Consider the following 16,961-nt stretch of genomic DNA (forward strand, 5'->3'; position numbering starts at 1 on the left):
CTATGTTCAGCAAGTCCGGTTCTAAAGTTGAATCCTTGCATTTCAATACACGATATATTTTTTTTGAAGAAAGAATGTTAGTATTTTTTATTGATAGTAACAGTGATGTTGTCACTGAGAGCTTTCCTTGTGTCACTTTCTGTTCTGTTCTCTAAGGTTAACTGGTAATCCTTTTAAAAAACATATATATTACAATATGTTATATATATATGGATACAATGTAATGTATGACAGAAAAAATATATATACATATATGTATATATATATATATTATTCATGTATCAAGGACCTATCTCAGACTCAGGCAGACTTGCTGAATTTTGCTTCAGTCTTTGTATGCCCCTATGAGCCCTGGTTAGTTGATTTTGTGACTCTTGTTCCCCTTGGACTATAAAGAAGGTTCAGCAGTTCAAGTTTAGGCTTACAACCAAAAACGTGGAACTATTTTTGTAACCATAATTACTAAAGAAGATGTCATGAATATAAAGATTGGGTGATAGGAGGATTTTGAGGTGAAGACAGAGAGGAGAGAAATGTTGTACTCATGAATAAAATTCTCAAAATATACTAAATAAAAATTATAGAATTCATAAATAGTCCCGATTTTGATTGTGGATTCATTTATTTTTATTTGGATTACAACCACACGTTATTTTACATATCCTGAAGTTTGTTATTGATATGTTTTAATAGATTTTTTATCCATAAGAAACACAAATTTGAACATAATACTTTTGTTTCAGTCTTTACTTCTTAGATTACAACAAAAATTTTATACTTCTTTTGAGAATTTCATATATGAATACTACTATTAATTATACTTACATCATTTCCACCTTCCTTTTCCTCTCCTTCAACTCCTCTTAAGTCTCTTTTATTTCTTCTCGAGTTCATAACCTCTTCTTCCATGATTATTGGTGCACATATATATTTATGAAAGCTACAGTGCCCATTAGTGTTGCTGAGTGTAGAGAGAACTAACCTCTCACCCCTTTCTCTCTCTCTCTCTCTCTCTCTCTCTCTCTCTCTCTCTCTCTCTCTTATTGACTGCCTGCAGCTTCTCATCAAGAGTCGGGTCTTGTGAGCTTTAAATGTTTTTTGTTTGGATTCCATTTGCTTTAAATATATAACTTCTAAATAAAACAGTCTTTGCCTTCATGACTAAGTTGCAAATCTGTAACATCAAAATGCCTTGTGAAACTGTTTATAGTCATCCAATCATTAAATATTTATCTATATTTTCCATTTTCTATACTTCTCCTTCCTTCTTAACCTTTGAATTATTCCAAATTTATGGTACTGCTTTCTCTCAGATAGCTTAGCGGTGATAACTATTTCTAGACTCAGAAAATATTCATAAATTATTGTAGCTATATTAGAATATCATTTATATTACTACCTAAAATTGTCAAATAAGATTTTCTCAATTTGTCAACACTCAAGTGTAATACATCTATTCATATTTTAAATCTGTGATGCATGTGGTTTCACAACTTCTATTATTTCAAAAAGATTTCACAGAGGTATTCTGTTATATCATGTAGCTAAGTGATTTGGTTCCCCCCTCTTTTTTTCTCTGTGTGTATTGGGATCTATATATCCCAATTTTCTATATATTTCTATATATAGGATATATATATATCACATATTTCTATTTATGAATGTAAATAATAGGCATCGGGAACTGGAAGGAAGGCTTAAAGCTTATCACATTCAATTCTAATCAATTTACAAGCTCAAAATTATTCTGTTTATGGTGTTTTGAGAGTCATAATTAGTTTATGTTGAAAAAGATGAACAAGGAAGACATGATTTCAATTTGAAAAAGCTGGCATACTGGTGGGCAAAGGGGTGTTGATATACCAAAGGGACATTGTAGGAGGAGCAGGTGCCCTGAACTGAGTTTCAAAACATTCATTCCCACTAAAAGTCTGCACTATCTTCTTGCCTTTTCCACCCGAGTGTGTCTGCCTGGTTGGGTAAAGCAGGGCATGCTTGACAGAAAATGTATTCCTATTGGGCACAAAGTGGCTCGCTAATCTTTCCCACCCTTTGGTCCTGTTGCTGGCTTTGAGAGATCAACAAAGCATATGGTAACCTTGTATTTCAGTCCTTAGATGCTTACCTTTCAATCCAGTTTGCTCTGTGCTTTTTCAATCCATGTTTTCTCCCCTCCTCCTTCCCCATCCTTCTTATTACCGATTCTCTCAACAGTGTTGATATAGCTCCGCAACTATGTTTTCTATGTTGAATAAACTTCTGTACATGTATCATGCCTAAGAAAAAAGTATGATGGAATTGATCCTTCCAGAAAAATGCACTCCTGCTTATGTAGTCCGAGATCACATTTGCATGTGTTGGCTGCAGCTCTGTCTTTTGAATGATTGATCAGTGCTCAGACTATTTGCTAAATGAGATGTGCAAGAGGTTTTCCACGCTACTACAGGATCATGTGAATTAAAAACAAGAAAGAAAACAAATTGCAGGAAAAATGAAATGATGCGACTCAGTATTGTTTCACACACATGCAGTCAAGACTATGCAGAAGCGTATCTACTTTGTCAAAAACATGGCGATAGACTTGGGACTTGCTCTTGCTTTGTAGATGTCTACTTTGAGTTCTAACAAAACCATGGTCAATATAATTAGAATTTTAAATGTATATACAAGGCTACAAAGTCAAATATACCCGTACTTTATTCTGGTTATTATTAATCTTCCTGGCTTCTGCTTGGTCATATAATTCAAAAGCTTATTCGATCCTCCTGGTTTTCTGCCATTGCCTGAGGATGAACCAAAGGTCACCTTTTCTCTTTAACACTTGCATTGTGTTGTATTTATTTACCATCAATTAGTTTTTCAAAAGGTTCAGCAGATAAATTTTGCTCAGTAGTTCACTAGTATCTTACAGCATCATCTTCATAATCATTTAGAAATAGAGACCGTTTCGATTCCCTGACATAACCAGAGTGAACCCTGATATCAAGTTCTCTGAAAATGGAAAGTTAGTGCATGGGACGTTAAGCGATGTTTGTGCTGTTGAATCAGATGTAATTTCTGACAGCCAGAGGCTCCTCTGCAAATGTACTAAGTATCCATCATGGCTTGCTAGATGGACATAATAAGTGAAGCCAGGCTTATTCAGCACTGTCAAATGTGGACAACTTAATACCATTCTTCTAAAATATCTGAGGAAGAATGTTGCTCTTGTCGCTGATAGAGTAAGCGCTGGGGGATCCTAGAAACTTCTAGAAAGGAAGGTGCAATGGCAAGCATGGAGAGTCCGCAACTGAAGTGTTAAAGTGTTGTGTAGAGAATAGTGCTGGTGACCAAGGTCAATGAAGGTTAGTGACCTGGCAGAAGCCGGTAGAGTTGGACTTGGAAGACTTTTACACTGACTGAGTCAGGTGTTCCTTATAAGGGGCAAGCAAGAAGTACATTGTAGAAGAAGGGAGGGTGTAAGTAGGAGAGAAGGAGAAGGAACAGGAACAGACCAAAGGGGCAGCCATGGAGAGTGTTGAGGTTGGGAAGGCTGGTCGGAAGAGGGTTCTGGAGAGTGGCATCTACTACATTATCCGGTTTATGCACAGGACGATCATATGCTTTCTTGGCATATGTTTGTGGCATGATTTTAGACGTTGTAGCTTCATTTTTAAGGAAAGTTAGCATTCAAACATTCTAAAATGAAGGCATCTATTGTAGAGAAAAAAAATGCAGCCACTATCCCCACTCCCTCACAAATACACTAAACCAAAACCAAGCTCCTTGCTGTGTCTCTAGATACCACCCGAGTTTCCTTCCTTGTCCCAAGCTATCCCTTCACTTCCGGATTACTTATTGCTACAAACACAGACAACCCAGAGTCAGTGTCCTCAAAAAACAGAAGGGTGCGTTTCCAGTATTAAATAAGAACAAAGATTGTTTGAAGGTCATGGGTAAGCACTCATCTTTTAGATATTCGAATGACATTGTCAGTCTTTGAAAACACATCATAATTCACAGTGAGAATTTGCAATTTGTAGGATTTATAAGAACATAAATATTTAGGGAGAAATTTGGGATTTCTCTACAACACTAAGTCATTGGAACACCCTAGACCATCAGAACCTGGGGAGAGAAATAGGATGAGCAGTCACCAGCATGTTTTATTTCAAATGATATTCAATTATTTAGTTTCTACCTCTCTCTTAATATGCTGTATGTTAAAGGGTTTTTTTTTGAAATGAAAACAAATGCTTCTGAATTCTAAACCAATGTAACAGCCATTTGCACATGAATTTCCATTGAGCTTTTCTGTACCTAACAACACTTTAATTTCTTCCACTTTATTTCAGTTTTTCTATAACTCATTCTTAGTCGAACCAGTATGGAAAGCATGCATTACTCACAGGGAAATGCTAGAAACAGACACTAGGAAAAAGGGAATTTGAAATTGCTTAGTAATTGTGGAAATTCCTTGAAATTTTTTTTTCTTGTAGTCAAAGCAGCATAAAGCACATGTGTTTGGGGTCCAGTGTTTGTCACTGACCATGCCACTTCTTGACAACCATGGTTCTAAGGACCACATTGCTGCTCTGTGTTAAAGGGGACAGGTTATCTTGTGTTCTTTTGTTTCTTCTTAAAATAAAATAGCATGTGTTTTCCTTTGGGACGCCATGTTTAACACACTTTATGACATCTCAAATGGCAAAGCAATGGTTTGGAACAACCTTGAGTAACATCCCTACCAAGAATCTTCACATGACCAGCAGGGGTTTCTCAAGCCTTGCAGACTCGTAAAAAAAACCAGTGGGTCATTAAATGCTTGTCCAGATTCAGACACAAGCAGCAAAATGTCACATGTATCTGGAAGCACAGTCACATTCTAGGACCAATTGTCATAGTTTTCAAATAGAGTCACTGCCATATACACTTAGAAGTGTGGACCAAATAGAAGGAAAACAATAACAGGGAAACAGGACAAACACAAGACCCATCCTTTTAACAAAGCACACTTGGCACTGAAGTATTCCCAGAAAATTACGATGAACATTTTTGAAAGCGAAACGGTGTTGGAAAAGCACTTAGTATGCAGGCCTGAGTTTGGGTCCCCAGCATTTACATAAAAAATTCTTGGTGAAACACAATAATAGCATGTGCCTAAAACATTGTTCTTGCGGCTGGGGCGGGGGGCACCAGGAGAATACAAGTCAGTCTCTCCCAGACAGCGCTCCTGATGGCATTTCAGTGAGAGATTCTGTCTCAAAGAGGGAGGAGAATGATTGAAGAAGACACACTGTGTGGAATGACCCCTCCCCCAACACAAGGCAGAATGGGGCTCACAAAGCTTGGAGGCTAGCAAACACAGTTTTAATAGCACGTATGCGTAAAAACTCTCTCTAAGGTTTGCGATAAGTCAGTCCCATCTCCCTATTCCCTCAAAGTATGCATGGCATGTGGTATGTGTTTTCACTTGCTGAATTCATCCTTCATGCAGCCCTAGTCTATCAAAGAGGTTAAAAATTTATAAAACTCTAATGGGATATGGTTTCAATGCTTCATCACACACCCCGTCATTTGCTTTCCAATGTAGATCAGAATAATCTCGCCTCTTTCGCTGCAGTCACCTACCTGCACCGCTAATATTTTCTGAATGCTGTCCTGGGATTCCCCCTGGAACGTGGCCAGCCGGTTCTGGTTAAAAAGGATCACCAGTCTGAAGTATTCTTGCCATTGATTGTCCAGCTTTTCTTGAAGCTGACAGAGCTAAAGGCGACAGGGAGGGAAAAAAACACAAGTCAGGGGAGGAAAGGAAATTAATGGCACTGTTCAAGAAGAATGATGGGGGAAAATATAGAAAGCAGCCAATGGCCCGTTCCGCACTGTACGGACCTGACAGGAATTTCACAGTCTCTTGACTTTTCAGCCCACTCATGTGCACTCGTCAGAGACCAGTCACATCTGGCCGCCAGGATGGGGGGTTAATTTTCTCTAAATGCCTCAGCAGTTTTGTTCTAGCTAGAGCAAACTCTGTGACTGCAAAGCTGATGAGTAAAATATTTCTACTTCACCCAGTTTAACTCAAAACCGATAGCCTCAGGACATATTGAACCTTTCTGTTTGGAAAAAAAAAAATAAACCCAAAACCTTTTGACGCTCTTTTTGAACAGCACATCAGGTCAAACCAAAGTTTAAAAAACATAGCCTGAAGACTTTGATGGACATCGCTGCATCTTTTTCGCACTCTTAAAGCTTACTATGGCTGGCAATGTGCGTGTCAGAGCGTGACAAAACCAAGGAGAATGAACTTTGCCATCAACTGCGGAGGAGAGGAGAGAAGGTAGGGAGGGGATTTCCAGCGAGGACTCCCAATTCATCTGCCTCCCTCTGACCACATGACAGGGAAGCATGTCAACATTAAAGTACAAAAGATGCAATGTTTAGAAGTGGGCACTTTTAACTTAGGACCTGCAGAAAGAAGCAGATTTTTCTTATGGGTTCTATCATACAGGGGAGTTTAATATAAAAACCATCAACAGCTTATATTAGAAAATCAACAGTTTTGCAAAGACCAAAAACTCTTTCCTTTCAACAGCTGGCATTCTGTAAGAATTACTGTGATAAGTCTATATTGTAAAGGGATAAATTTAACAAAATTGACAAGAAACTCCATTTACAAAAGGCCTAAATAGTCACATACTATAGCCTGCCCATGAAAACTCATTTGGGGTTTGTTAGTATGAATAACCCCTTAGTGTGCTTTGCAAAATGGAAAGAAACAAATTTATAACAAACACAAATTCATTTGAATATCTCTTCACGCCTACAGTAAAACATGTCAAAATATGGTTCTGAGCGGAGCAGAGGTACATGAATGAGATGCTTTGTAGAACATCCAAGAAACCATGCCTGAATCTTAGAAATCTTTGCTATGTATAGTCACTTAAAATTTTTTAGATAAAGTGATTTTGAATTCCCCATGTTGTCTGTGAGTTTTTATTCTCAACAATCTCCTTAGGCTTCGCCACCCCTCCCCCATGCACATGTAGGTCTGGTTCACAGAAAAACGAAGGCACTACTTTGGGTTAATTTGCCAATTTAATACAAAAATATCTGTTAAATATATTTGTACTTAGTTGATGATGAACTACATAATTCAGAATAAATTGGTGGGAATTTTGGATTATCCAGACTACCAAAGTAATGTCAGCAAACTAAAGATTACCATTTCTTTGGAAAAGAAGTTCAGTGCCATATTTCTTGAAAATTTGCTTTTTTTTCGCAACACAAGCCAAATCAGATAATTAATGGCAGGTGGTGAACTGTATGCTGATACACTCATTGCTGCATGTAGAAATGTTAGTTTTCATTTGCTATGTGCACAAGTACATGGATGGTCCCAGTAACACTATCACAACTGTGGTAAGGACAGGAGGAGGATATGGGATTGGAGCTGTGCAGGATAGGTAGAAGTTAGCTTTGACCCTGTGTCATCCAAGATATGCATCAATGACTTTAACAACTTGTCAATTTGTATCGACAACAATGTGCCAGAGAGATCTGTATTTAAATGATCAATGACTTTGGTCTGAAACAGGACAAGGCTACAGAGTCTGCCCGGAAGAATTTGCTGGACCTGAGTAAAGAGAAAGGAAGCGACAACAATGCTCTGAAGAGGTATTTAACACAAACTGAAAACGATGTTGCACCATACTTGGTCTTCAAGTAAAATGCAATCTGTCAGACACGATAGTTTGTTTTTGAAAGGCAAAATCTTGGGGGAAAAAGGTAGAAAATATCTTACTTGTTTATTAACTAAAATTACTAGGAAATTACCTTTGCTTATTGAGTAACTCATCCTTGAATATATTAGAATATATTTAGAAAATATACTAAAATACACTGATGTGTAGTTCTGTATATTCTGGTTCAATAGGCTAGAGGCTTAGATAAATATTCTCCATAAAGTAGCTATATATTGAAATATGAAATTTTCAAGGCAAAAGCAAGTGGAAGTCTATCCCATTTAAACACAGAATAGGATGTCCACAGTCAGGACTAAGCCTGACATAACTGTTCTTATTTGGGTGTATCTCTTTTGTTCCCATCAGGTAGCATTGGGTATCTCACTGAAAGGCTTGGCAGTAGATGACACACCAAGCTTAGATCAGGCCTTACTTTTGATCCCTGATGCCACCAAGCAACATCAAACTCCACAGACTGGGAAAATATGCTAAAATATTGTTTTTTTTCTTTCTGGAGTATATTTTCTGTGTGAAGGATGGGATTATCTGGGAGCTGGCTTAGCACACAGAAGACCTTATTTTCCCATGAGATGTCACGGCACTTGGAGACAGCTCCATGGATAAGACCTGTTTGCCACAGGGAATGATAAAATATTATATGAGTCAGATATAAGACAAAGATGAGCAATGCAGTTTGCACAGGGAGGAATTCCTGGGTTTGTGTTAATACCATGGCTGGATGGTAGTGCTTCTCATGCACACAAGCCAACTGAGGAGAAGCAGCTGGACACTGATCTATTTCTTTTTATTTGTCTGTATTCTTGCCCGAAACTACCACAATGACCTTACATCTATCAAGATGTGAGCCCAGACTGGTATCCTTCAAGTAGAGAAGGTCATTAAGAACCAACCCAGAAAGAAAAACACCTCAACATTTTTGAAGTTTGAGGAAAATTTGCAACTACCAGTCCTTGATAGACAGAAACAAGAAAGAATGGAAAGTTTCTGAAAAGAAGTTTTCTTTCTTTGCAACAGACAGGAACCACTACAGAAAACCACAACCAATCAAAATGTAGAGTTAGTTGTAGGGCCTAGTATGAATGTGTACATACGCAGGGCAACTCCCACACCTAGGACTCAGGGGACATGAGAGAGGAAGCATTGAGATTGTAAAAGCCAGAGGACCAGGGGGTGTGCTGGGAGACTGTGCCTCCTAGTAGCATCAGAATGGACACCCATAAAGTTTCACCAGCATGACTGCCCTAAGGTAGATGAACAATGACAACAGGAACGGACATGCCAAACTGGATGAAGAAAAGTTCACAATCCTCAACCTGACCCAAGAACTGTAGGCAACTGACAAAAGCTGGAAGCAGGAGAGGTGGCCTTCCTCAGGGAGGAGCACATCAATATGTTGTCCTGTGTCAAATGGTCAGCCCTGAAGTCATACATACAAGAAACATTATATAGACCGAGAAGATTTTATCTAGGAACATCTATGTATATAAATATATGCATTCAATAACTTCTTTAGTAGAAGAAAAGACTGACTTTGAAAGAAAGCTGGAAATAGTCAATAAGATGGTTTGGAAAGAGGAAAGAAAAAGGAGAAATGGTGTAATTATAATCCCCAAAATTTTATAGCAAATTAGACCCTTAACCTAGACAGCTGCTGCCTCCAGATTACTGCCCTGCTTGAGTTCCTGTCTTGAATTCCTCCAATGATCAACAATGGTATGGAAGGATAAGCCAAATGAACTGTGTACTCCCCAGTTTGCTTTTGGTCATGGTATTTTGTCACAGCAATAGTAACCTAAATTGTGATGAACTAGTACCAGGATTGTGCTACTAGTCACGTTTTTAGGAAAATTGTAGAAAGGCTTTGGAACTTTGGACTAGAAAGTCCAGAGCTGAGAGCTTTCAAAAGGTTGTTCTGTAGCAGTTTGGAGGATAAGAATATTGAGAACAGTGCAGAAAATGAAGGCCCGGCTTGTGAAATTTCAGAGGAAAATAAAGACTCTACCAGACCATTTGTGTAAATGTGGTTTTGGGTTCTGGTTATTTAACAAGAGGCCAGCACCACTGATATTAAACCTTTGCTTTACTGGGACAATTAACGCGGGTCAGGTGGAGCTGAGAAATTAGTGGTAATTAATAAGAGACCAACATCATTTGGGTGGAATCTGTTGGGAAGTGTTTCCTGAGAGAGCATACATAAGCTATGATCTAGCGGAAGCTAATGTCGTACCTTGTGCTGGTAGCCCAGATCAGTAGTGTAAAATTTATTCAAGTTTTGAAGGCATGAAGGGGTTGGCACTATGAAGAGAGCCCATGAAAGGCTATTGGTGAAAGTGTAGCCCAGGTGCATTTTGGAGATGCTAATACCATGGGATGATCACCTGGGGCAGCAGCAGTGGTGGAGTGGAGCCTGCCAGAGCCTAGAAGACAAGTTGTGTGCTTCAAAGGACAGAGCCAGAGAAGTGACCCAATCCCCTTGAAAGAGTCCAGATGATCATGAGTGAATTCCAGATAATTGGGCATAGTGTTGTCTATGCTTTTGGAGTTTGGTTTTGCTTTGTTGAGAGTATTACTCTACCCTGGTTATTCTCTCTTGAAGTAAGCAAGCATTTAATTTATTTTTGATTTGATAGGAACTCACAGTTGAGAGACTTTGAATTTTATAAGACTGGATTTAAAAAAAAAGACTGGCTATTTTAAAGAGAATAAATTTTAGTTGTATGAGTTTTTAAAGATTGGGGGACTTCAAAAAATTGGAGTATTTCCTACTGTGGTGTTTCTGTTAATGTGATACCTTGGGCGAGAATAATAAAAAAAAAGGTTGTGGCTTAATTGTGATGTGTTTGTGTGTCAAGCTGATAAGGGTTCTGTTGTGCTGATTAGTTTTACATCACCTTGACACAAACAAGAGTCATTGGAAAGGTGGAAGCCCCAATTGAGAAAAATCTCTCAATAATACCTCAATAGACTGGGCTGTAGGCAAGCCCGTAGAATAGCTTATTAATTAGTAATTGATCTGGGAGGGCCCTGTTGCTGTGGGTAGCATCATCTCTGGGATGCTGGTCCAGGATTCTATAAGAAAGAAGACTGACAAAGTCATGAGGAGCAAGCCAGTAAGCAGAACGTCTCCACAGCCTTTATATAGACTCCCGCCAACAGGTTCCTGCCCTGCTGGAGTTCTTGTCCTGGCTTTCCCCTGTTGGACAGTGATGTGGGAGAGTAAGTCAAATAAATGAACCCTTTCCTTCCCAGTTTGCTTTTGGTTGTGTTTCATCGCAGCAATAATAGCTCAAACTAAGACAGACATGTTCATCTTTGGTAGGCAATAAATCAATTTGTTCCAAAGACAGCAGTGGTAAACATCCAGGAAGCTGTGCAGATTTGTGTGTAGTTTCCTACAAAGACTGTGGGGATCACCTTGCCATTTTGTATAAAAGTTGATGATATTATATAAGTTCTAGATCAGAATTCTCAGTGTTGTTCTCAGACCCTCTGTATCAGCATCAGCTCAGCTTCTTCTAGAAATATAGCCGCACTGATTGACAGAGTAACATTCATCATGCAAACATCATTCATCCAAACATGCAAACCCATTGCCTGCACATAAAGTGATACAGTCACATGCTTACTTCCTCATTGTCTACATATGCCCTTAACTTATCGTGTACTGAATTATTTTATTAACAAATAAGAAACATTAGTTAAGCTGATGTTTCACTGAGAGGGCCCCTGCCATTTTCTGTGGCTTGAAGTCATTTACTTTGGAGAATATATTGTAATTTGGCTTTCAAAACAGTATCCTATTACACATGACCATCTGCTGACTTAGAAACTGGGATTGGTTTTGTAGAAAAAGATTTTAGTCATGTTTCTGTGCAATTTGATCTTACCTACAATAAAAGAACTATCCAAAATATTTAACGAATTTATATTATTATAGAAATAATTACTACTTTTAGATGCTTCAGAACTTGTTTAGTATTTTAAGATTTATCTTTATTCCAAGCTGTATCATTAGTATAGTTTTTAATTTATAATTTATTTCACAAAATTAAAGACCAACCTAAATTTTTTAATTTCCTAGTCTTAAAAAGCAAAAGCAGAGTTCAGATATCAAAATCATCTTCATAATTATAAGCCTCTGTAATCTTGTGAGTAAATTGTATGTTATCAGGGTGTGATAGTAAACGACTAAGATGTTTTTATTTAAAAATTTCTTCAATTGTCTGTGGAATATTGAATATAAATATTATTGAAACCATGCTTTAGATAAAACTGAATGATTTTTAGAGACATATGGTGCCAAAAATTAACTCTCCAAAGCACATAACTCAACTGGCTTTTGCAATTTAAGAATACTGGGAAAAAAGAAGGGACATTTTAAGGAAATAAGAAGTGTCCTTTTAATGAACTTCTGCTTTCAAGAATCAGACATAACAAGAGACTTTTCAATTAAAATACAAATACCATATGTGACTTATTTGAACAATGAACTGTGATCGCATTTCCCAAAAACAAAGACAAGCCAGTACAGAACAGAACAAAACAAACAGAGAAAAAGAAAACAGAAGACCCTACATGGCAGAGTTCATTCTAACTGGAGGGCAAGGGTCAAGGTCAGCCTTTGATCTATGTTTTACTGAATAATGATTTGGCAATCACTGGTGTAATGAAAATATAGTTGATCAAGATGACTATATAGAAAATGTGTTCTTCAAAATTATACATTTTTGTGGAAAAGTAAGTTTGTAAGAAAAAGGAGATAGATAAAAAGACCACAGAACATCCACACACTAAAGAATGAAAAGTGCTAAGGGATATATATATATATATACACACACACACATATATATGTGTATATATATAGTGTGTGTTTGTGTACACATGTATGTATATATTTATTAAAGCTTATATATTACATATTAAGGTAAATGTGTTCATATATGATATTATATTGTATATAATCTTTAGCACTTATTAACAACACAGGTAAATTTGCAATTAATGAGAAGCACTTGTTTTTCTAACAATATTACTAAAAGATGTATTATTAAAATTTGATGCTATTTATGCTGAAGAGTGACAGACTATATTAAAAATATTTGTCTTCCATAATTAGACCATTATGTTTATAATTATGTGTTATAAGTGCAGGGGCCTTTGTATATACAGCAAAAATGCTGCAGATCATAACATATAGCAATCCTGGATCCAGGCTCGGATGTTTCATGCAGGCCTGTGGGCACTATGTAGCACGATGCCATTCATAATGCAAAGCCCATGTGTTGTTTTCAGAACCGAGGCTGCAGAAACATCACAGGCTCCTGGTGCTTCAGATCAGAATTAATAGTTATTGCTGTTCGTTCAGGTTTTTCAGACATTACATCTGGTTTGAGACCCCATGTGGGGTTGTGGCTCGCTGTCTCAGAAGTGCTGATGTAAACGATGGTCTTTGTCTGATTATTAAAAGGAGGAATCACCCATCCACTCTAACCAGTGTGCTGATCGACTCTGGGGTTCTGATAATGCAACACTGTTCACAGATACCGGAGAAAGGGGTCCGATGGACATTTTTATATTTTTTCTTTCAATTTTGCTTTGGCTCTAAAGTGTTCCAATGAATTCCAACACTATTAAAAGGGCACCAGGGTAGAAATGGGAGTAGTGATCCCGAAGCAATAGTGAGTGGCACTTGCTAGGGTGGGGAAGGACACACTTGTAGGCACGAATCAACACAGCTCTGGCACCAGCAAGCTTCAACGTTCATCCAAAGTCCTTCAGGGAGCTTGTAAACTTCGTGAGTATAAAGTTGGCGGTCTTAGTGGAAATATTAAGAAGAATATTTACATTGGAGAAAATAAAATTATTTCAGATCATCTACTTATACTTCTTTTTTATAAACACAGTGAAGTGTCTCCTTCCATTGCAGAAGCACGTTCTGAGTTCAACATACTTGGTAAAAAAAATATGCTACCTCCTTTACATCCATACCTTACGGAATCCGCAAAATATCATTGAAAGGTTTGAAAAGATATGATCAAGGCCATTTGGGAGAGAAACCAGTATGTTCCTCCACAACAGAAAAATAACTTCAGTAGTAAATATGAATATATTTTAGATTTAGATAGATGATAGACAATAGGAGGATAAAGGTATTTATTTGCACTAGACTATTAAAGTTGTGGTTATAATTCCAACCTTCTTGTTAAAAGCTTTTATACACTGAAGCATATTGCTTTTTATCAATCCCTGACAGATAAATAAAACTGATAAGTGAAGATATGTGCATGCAAATTTAATTCAGCAGAGAACAGTGATGTGCAGCTCTCAGGCAAATCGCATAAACCTCTTTTTTTCATAATAACCCAAACAATGGCAATTACAAACTGCTCCATAGAATTTTTTTTGGCAAGACAGGAATGACAGATACACAAAATCCTGTTAATACTGATCTTTTTATAGTTTTCTTACCAAGCCCTGTATACACAATGTATGAATCTCAGAATTGATGAGATATATTTATTTTCATACCTGTTCCACAAGCTGGTGTGAATATTGCCATGCTTATGCCTAGAAAGATCTGTTGTTATCTGCATATATGTTTCTTAAATGCATTTCACATATGTAGCTGGTCTCTATATTAATGAGTACAGAATTATTCTGTGGTTTAAGCTGTATAGAGTCCAATACATCTCAAAATGCTTTTATAAGACCTCTGTTACCATATAAACTCTGGTAGTACAACAGGAAAAGAGATTATCTGTTATAAATGCTACCAAGTCTCATGTCAAATAGCTACTAATATTGTTTATCCCTTTGTGCAAATATAGACATGTATTTATTTTATGTAATTTATATTTCATCAAAGAAACAAGAGTTTATTTTCACCTTGGAAAGGCAAGAGCTTGGAGCAGCTAGCCTACAGCATCTATATTCAGGGAGGAGACAGGTGAGTCACAGAGCATCTGTATGTGCTTTCAGAGTGAGCTTACTTCATTTTGACAGATATTTGACCAAAAGAAGACATTAACAGCTCAGATATTTAATTTCATGTTCAAATCTCATGAATGGCTCCAAAAGAAGTGTATATTATTTCTATTATTATTATTATTATTTGTAATTTTTAAAGAGATGTTAAACCTATTATAAGAATTTAAATCTACATAACAATTATTTTAAACATAACAACATTGTCTAAATTAGCTCTTATCTAAAGACATGGTTGCTGGTGGAGTTATATGAAGTCTAAGCATGGAAGGTTCTACTGTCACTGCCTTAAGGATGAACAGCATCCACATTCTTGCCTGGAAGTCAGTCATTCACCACCCACAACTAAGCTTTCTTGGTTTAAAATGTACCTAAAATTTTTATCTATGATGACTCTTAGGGAGGCCATGTTTGAGTTGTGGGTGACAGTTTTTTTTTTTTTTGATGATTTTCCTTCTTCTGACACTCACTTGTTTTGATGCAAATGAGCGAAGGGAATAGCTAAAGTGACGCATTTTCCTAAAGCTGATTCCTGAGGAAAACACTGTATCACACACGTATAGCATACACGAGTGTGTACTGGATTGGCAATTGGAAAGCTAGCATGGTTTCATTTTAAGGATATTAAATACCATTAGAATTCACCTAGAAGTTTTACTTATTTTACATGTAAGTCAAACACATCATGATTTGTTTTAATGCATTTAAACATTCAACAGCAACGGAAATGAAAATGTAAGACACAACCTGGAATGTGGCAGCACCTGGTACAGAAACCACTGTGGAAAGTATGGGGTTAGAACTTGCACTTATTTCCATCTTAGCTCCAATTACTGACCTAGAAGAACTGAGAAGACAAGGTGTGAAGCAGTGAATGCATGATAAACACCCAAAGTCTGGGATCTGTAGCTCTACCGGAACCACAGCACAACTGAATCCCGGCTCCAGCAAATGACGCCACAGGTATTGATGGTAAACTCATGGTGCCTTTCATGTGCTTGCCAACACTACCATTCTTTGGAAAACATTATAAACCAAATTTCAAAAGACCAATGATGCCAATGGTTAATATACAAGGACTATGCTAACTCTTCAGAAACCATTGATGCTCTGTCATAGTCTAGAAGTTGCTTACAGGAATAGTGGAGGGATTGTTGGATACCTGAAAGATAGATTTAGGTTCTTCTATGTTACATGACCTTTGGTAACAGGGTCATCTGAACAAATGTGACAGCGAGGAATGGAGCTGTCTGAAAGATTCATGGTTGTCAGATACTCTGAGTTCTCCAGTGGATATGGACACCTTTCCTTCTCTTTCCTTTATAACATCAGGTCCTTTCACACAGGCGACTCCTACCATTGTGGTGAAATAGTTGCAAGATGCCCATGGCATCTGCTAGTTTCTAGGAGGAATCCCTTCTTGGCTGTGTTAGTGGCCCACTACCACTCCTTCTTTTCAGTAGCTTGTGCTGGTTGCATCTCCTTAGCAGCTATGAAACCCCAGTGATTCTCAAGGTTCTACCTTTAAATCTCTTTCTATATCCTCTGCAGGTGATTTCATATGATCTTATAACTTAAATTGCTAGCTACATGGTAATTTCTCCAAATTTTTTTCTACAGCATTGACATCTTCAAGTCGGAGTATACTTTATTGTTAGCTACTGGACGTTACTGGAATGTCCCATGTTCCCAGGGGAACCTTGCGGTCAACTACAAAGGTAAAACCACTGGTTTTAGGAACTCTCTCATTCAACCCACTGCCTTTTCTATCTTCCTGCTGTTTATGAGATGCCATTGTTACTCTATCTCTCAAGCTGAAATCCCTGGAGCCACACCTAACTCTCGCACCCCAATCCTTGCAGCTATGGCTGCTGCCTTGGAAGTCAGAGCTGTGAGGCCAATTGGGAAGACTGGTTGCCCTCAGAAGAAACTTGGGGAAGGTAGGCATGACTCCTAAAACATATGGGCTGCTTTGAACCCAGCAGCTTTTTCTGTTAATATTAACCTTTAAGTTTTTCCTATTGCTCCTTTCATTCCTTCTTTTACTGTGATGTCTATCATTCTTAGAAAGGTTCCATGTAGACTTATTTAATCATTACATTTAGAACATAAAATTACTTATATTTTATTTAATGAATACTTAGAATCCAAATGCTAACTTCTATAATGGTAGTAGGAATTGACATATTAGCCCTCTGATATCTTAGCTTCATCCAAAAAAAAAAAAAAAAA

General features: G+C 37.5%; 1 protein-coding gene across 1 annotated transcript in view; it reads right to left on the reverse strand.

Moving 5' to 3' along the window:
• Positions 1-16,961, reverse strand: part of Ccdc178 (coiled-coil domain containing 178) — a 356,179-nt gene that overhangs the window by 31,876 nt on the left and 307,342 nt on the right. Inside the window, exon 20 of the mRNA XM_013349379.2 lies at positions 5,611-5,745. Coding sequence (XP_013204833.1) covers positions 5,611-5,745 — 135 coding nt within the window. The remainder of the gene's footprint in view (positions 1-5,610; positions 5,746-16,961) is intronic.

This window comes from Microtus ochrogaster, chromosome 18 (genome assembly GCF_000317375.1).
Source record: "Microtus ochrogaster isolate Prairie Vole_2 chromosome 18, MicOch1.0, whole genome shotgun sequence".
Classification (NCBI taxonomy): domain Eukaryota; kingdom Metazoa; phylum Chordata; class Mammalia; order Rodentia; family Cricetidae; genus Microtus; species Microtus ochrogaster.